Source organism: Octopus bimaculoides, chromosome 1, assembly GCF_001194135.2.
Source record: "Octopus bimaculoides isolate UCB-OBI-ISO-001 chromosome 1, ASM119413v2, whole genome shotgun sequence".
In the NCBI taxonomy this organism is placed as follows: domain Eukaryota; kingdom Metazoa; phylum Mollusca; class Cephalopoda; order Octopoda; family Octopodidae; genus Octopus; species Octopus bimaculoides.
The window spans coordinates 119,369,417-119,374,070 of NC_068981.1; the positions used below are offsets into that span (position 1 = coordinate 119,369,417).

Genomic DNA, 4,654 nt, shown 5'->3' on the forward strand with positions numbered 1-4,654 from the left:
ATAAGATGCACCATTTTGAGCGTGACCGTTGCCAGTGCCGCCTGACTGGCCTTCATAGGGTTTTCGAGAGAGATCGTTGCCAGTGCCCCTAGACTGGCTTTTGTGCGGGTGGCACATAAAAGACACCATTTCGAGCATGGCCATTGCCAGTACCGCCTGACTGGCCTTCGTGCGGGTGACACGTAAAAGCACCCACTACACTCTCTGAGTGGTTGGCGTTAGGAAGGGCATCCAGCTGTAGAAACTCTGCCAAATTAGAATGGAGCCTGGTGTTGCCATCCGGTTTCACCAGTCCTCAGTCAAATCGTCCAACCCATGCTAGCATGGAAAGCGGACGTTAAACGATGATGATGATAGTTGCATATCTAAACATGCTCATATATATTTAAGCTAGTTAGTAGCTTTTAAGCAACTGACTCTGAATGAGAAGATCTGCAAACAGACCTCTGACTTGTTTTAAAGAACTTGTTGTAATTGCTACTGCCAGAGTCATATCCCAATGATGATCGTATTCGTTGCAAAAAATCATGTAAAAAAAATCGCCAAAAAACAATCGCAGTAATGAAAACATAGGAATCCAAAATTTCAGGATTGCAGGTCAAGATTCGGCCCGGAATGTTTTTAATTTACTTATGGAGTTAGCCTGATTCCAAAATGGTATATGTTGGGCTACAGCCTCTAGGAGTAAAGTTGAAAAAGTGTGACACACTAACATTCACATTTATATTATATTATATTATACTATTACATTATATTAAGAAAGTAGCAAGTTGGCAGAAACTTTAGCACGCCGGGCAAAATGCTTAGCGGTATTTCATCTGTTTTTACATTCTGAGTTCAACTTTGCCTTTCATCTTGGCTCCCTCCCCAAAAATTTTGGGCCTTGTGCCTAGAGTAGAAAAGAATGTGCTACTGATGGTTAAGGCAATGAGCTGGCAGAAACGTTAGCATGCTGGGCGAAATGCTTAGCAGTATTTCATCTGGTGTTAGGTTTTAAGTTCGAATTCCGCCGAGGTCGACTTTGCCTTTCATCCATTCGGGGTCGATAAAATTAGTACCAGTTATGTACTGGGGTTGATGTAATCAAATTAATCCCTTCCCCCAAAATTTGAGGCCTCGTGCTTCCAGTAGAAAGGATTTATTAAAGTTGAAAAAGTATGACACAGTGACATTCACATTTATTATAATAGATATGTTTAATTTTGGGGAAACTTAATTTCAATTAAAGTATATTTTATATATGAATGTGTGTGCGTGTGCGTGTGTGTGTATTAAAGAAAGCAAAAAATAAAGCAAAAATGATAGTGTTCAGTGGCCTTGTGCCTAGAGTAGAAAAGAACATGCTACTGATGGTTAAGGCAGCGAACTGGCAGAAACGTTAGCACACTGGGTGAAATGCTTAGCACTATTTCATCTGGTGTTAGGTTTCAATTCCTGGCAACAGGTATTTCTGTCAAAGAGACATGGCTAAACAAAGTTGTACATCATCTCCCTCTTTTTCTCACAGACCCACGCTTTCTCTCACTCTTATTATTATTCCCACTGCCACCATCAACACTACTTTTAATAAAACATCATCAACTCTCCTTAAATTTCTTTGTCTCTCTTTCTCTCCGTCTCTGTCTGCCTTCGCCACCACCCTCACCGTATCTATGCCTACTATTACTCTCACTCCATCATGAGGAATTGTAGGCGTGTCATTGAATAGTGAGAGAAGGGGTCTAAGTGTGAGACACTGACACACAGAAATTAGTTTTCGCGTTTATTATATTAGATGATAAACTTCTGGGAAGTTTTACAGATTTTTACAGTTCCAGTGATGGATTGGATCTGTAGGCGCAGTTACCTCCCTTGACGGCAGCTGTTTAAAACAGCTCGCCACTAAATGACACAAGCAATGTTAAGGTTTGGACACTAAGCCCTGGCAGTTCCTCTTTCGCATTGAGACACAGGAGAGCAAAGACATGACCTAGCTATCTCTTGTACACCTGCGGCAGCGAGCACATAAGGTTACGCAGAAGATGAAAATGGTCCTTTCATTAAACTCTTTCCATTATTATTCAATCTGCATATATTTGAGACCGATGGTAAAGGTATTTGAAGTTGCAGTTTGTTACATGAATCCTTTGTACTGTACTCCTTTATCATATGATATTACAGCCTTCTGAACAGAGTCATCATTAGATGGCTTCAACCTGAGAACACCACCATCTAAAGATCTGTAGTCTTCGAATTAGCTTTCTGCTTTCTGGTTTTGAGAAGCTTAATCTCTCAAGATTGGTGTTTAGGCAGTGTGTTACATATCTCATGAATGTATGTATGTATGTATGTATTGTGTTTTGCGATATTTTGGCAATTTTTTGCTTTATTCATCAAGTTGCAACAAAAGCAGCCTAGCACTCAAAGTAGAGGCCATTGTGTTGCACTGTCTGAAGCCAGCTTTCTGCCAGTTCTTTGATTCTATGCTGATACCAGTTCTTGTCCTTCAAGGTGAAGAACTCCTTCATTGACGCTTTCACTTCCTCATGGTTGAGGCACCACATGCGTACGAAGTGATCCATGGATCGGAACAAATAATAAGCCATGGCTCACTTTCTGCGCTCGTGACACTTTATCAACCAAGAGGAGGTTGAAGCTTCATGAACCAAGTGAAGGTGGAAGCTTCAGTGAAGGAGTTCTTTGTCTCAAAGGACAAAAACTGGTACCAGCATGGGGGTCAAAGAACTGGCAAGAAAGATGGCTTCAATCTCTATTTGAATGCTAGGCTGCTTTTTGCTGTAACTTGATGAATAAAGTAAATAAGTTAGCAAAATGATGATAAATATCCTCAAATCATAGCAATCGAACTATTAATAAGAAAAGAAAAGAAAAAAAACAGCAACAAATGCTGTACTTCAATATCCATTCTTTGACATCAGAAATGCATCAAAATTTTCTTTTTAATCTAGATCAAATGAAAACGGAAAAAATGGAAAAATGGCACAATATGAAATTAACGAAACCCGACTAAATCCAAATATGCAACATGAAATATTCTCTATAGCTTCTTTACAATTTGCTGCAGCGACTCTCTTCCCAATACACCCACACATTATACAATTCAAGGGAAGAAATTATTGAAATTAGTCATTACTCATTTTGCCCCAATTTAGACGTCATTTTTTGAAAATTGAAAATTATCGACATTATGGTGAAAAATAAAATTGACAGAGAAAAGAATATTGATTGTTAAACACCAAAAAACTATCCAGAAAGTTTATTAGCAACTTCAATTACGGTCGGGTCAAAGTAGAAAAATTTCTTGAAAGAAAGTACTTGTCAACTGACCGGTCCAAACTTTCTCAATTTCGTCAACAATGACTATACCGACCAATTTTTACTCCCAAAGAAGTGAAATAATTGCAATGTAATGGTTTAGAAAAAATAAAAACAAAATAAACATAAAATCAGAAATTACCCATTTTGCCCCACAATTATTTTTCAGAAATTTATGAGGGAACAAAATCGACTCGTGTTAATTATCCGAATCGTCCCTACTTCCTCTGTAAAATTATTTCACAACAAATTCCCTTATAATTGGTATGTACATCATCTGAAAGGTATTCGTAGAAAATTCATTAAAATATATCCATTTTCTGAAAGTTATGAGAAACAAAATTGAGTGGTGAATGAGCATGCTTGTGTATATAAGCTGTATGTATGCATACTATACCTCGACCGTTTATCTCAGACACGTCTCTCTCTCTTAATTTATTCTTTCTTTGGCTCGAAATGTTAAAAAAGACTTCTTCCCTTTTTTCTAGAGGGTCAACCAAATACACCGTTTGTTGTTCTTTCACATAGTCATTGTGTTTTCTTTATCTTTAGTCTGTATGTACGTACGTAATTACACACAGTCAGAATTAAATGTGAAAATTCAACAAAGTTAAGGGACTTGATTTCTTTCAGTTACTTCCCTTACTGTTATTTAAGTGTTGCCAATGAAGCGTACCTTGGATACCAACGTAAACATTTGAGAGCACTTGCTGGTGACAGAAATTAGCTCAACAAAAATGCCTGATATCAGGGAAATCTCGGTGGACAGGCCTGTATCTGAAAAGATAGAAGAGATGAAAGCAAAGAAATGCCTTCTTGGTAAGATTTCATGCTGTCTACTTTCTTTAGTGGATTTGAATAGATAAAATTTTATGCGCTCGCACTACTATACACACGCGCGTACACACACACACACACACACACACACACACACAAATACGTGCGCGCGTTTGGGTGTATGTGCGTGTTTGATAAGTGGTATGCACGAAACACTCGGGTCTTGAGTCACTGTCACTACTGCCGATTGCATACATACATACATACATACATACATACATACATACAAACATACACACACACATACATGTATGAATGTATATATGTGTGTGTATGCTTATGCTTATGTATATATGTTTATATTACATATATATATGTGTGTGTGTGTGTGGTAAGAAGCTTGCTTCCCAACCACATGGTTCTGGGGTCAGTCCCACCGCGTGATACTTTGAGCAAGAGTCTTCTAGTAGCCTTGGGCTGACCAAAGCCTTGTGAGTGGATTTAGTGAATGGAAACTGAAAGAAGCTCATCATATATATATATATATATATATGTGTATATA

General features: G+C 38.2%; 1 protein-coding gene across 1 annotated transcript in view; it reads left to right on the forward strand.

Moving 5' to 3' along the window:
• Positions 1–4,654, forward strand: part of LOC106881933 (outer dynein arm-docking complex subunit 3) — a 54,958-nt gene that overhangs the window by 13,205 nt on the left and 37,099 nt on the right. Inside the window, exon 2 of the mRNA XM_052968587.1 lies at positions 3,949–4,134. Within this exon, the coding sequence (XP_052824547.1) occupies positions 4,053–4,134 (82 nt within the window). The 5' untranslated portion in view covers positions 3,949–4,052. The remainder of the gene's footprint in view (positions 1–3,948; positions 4,135–4,654) is intronic.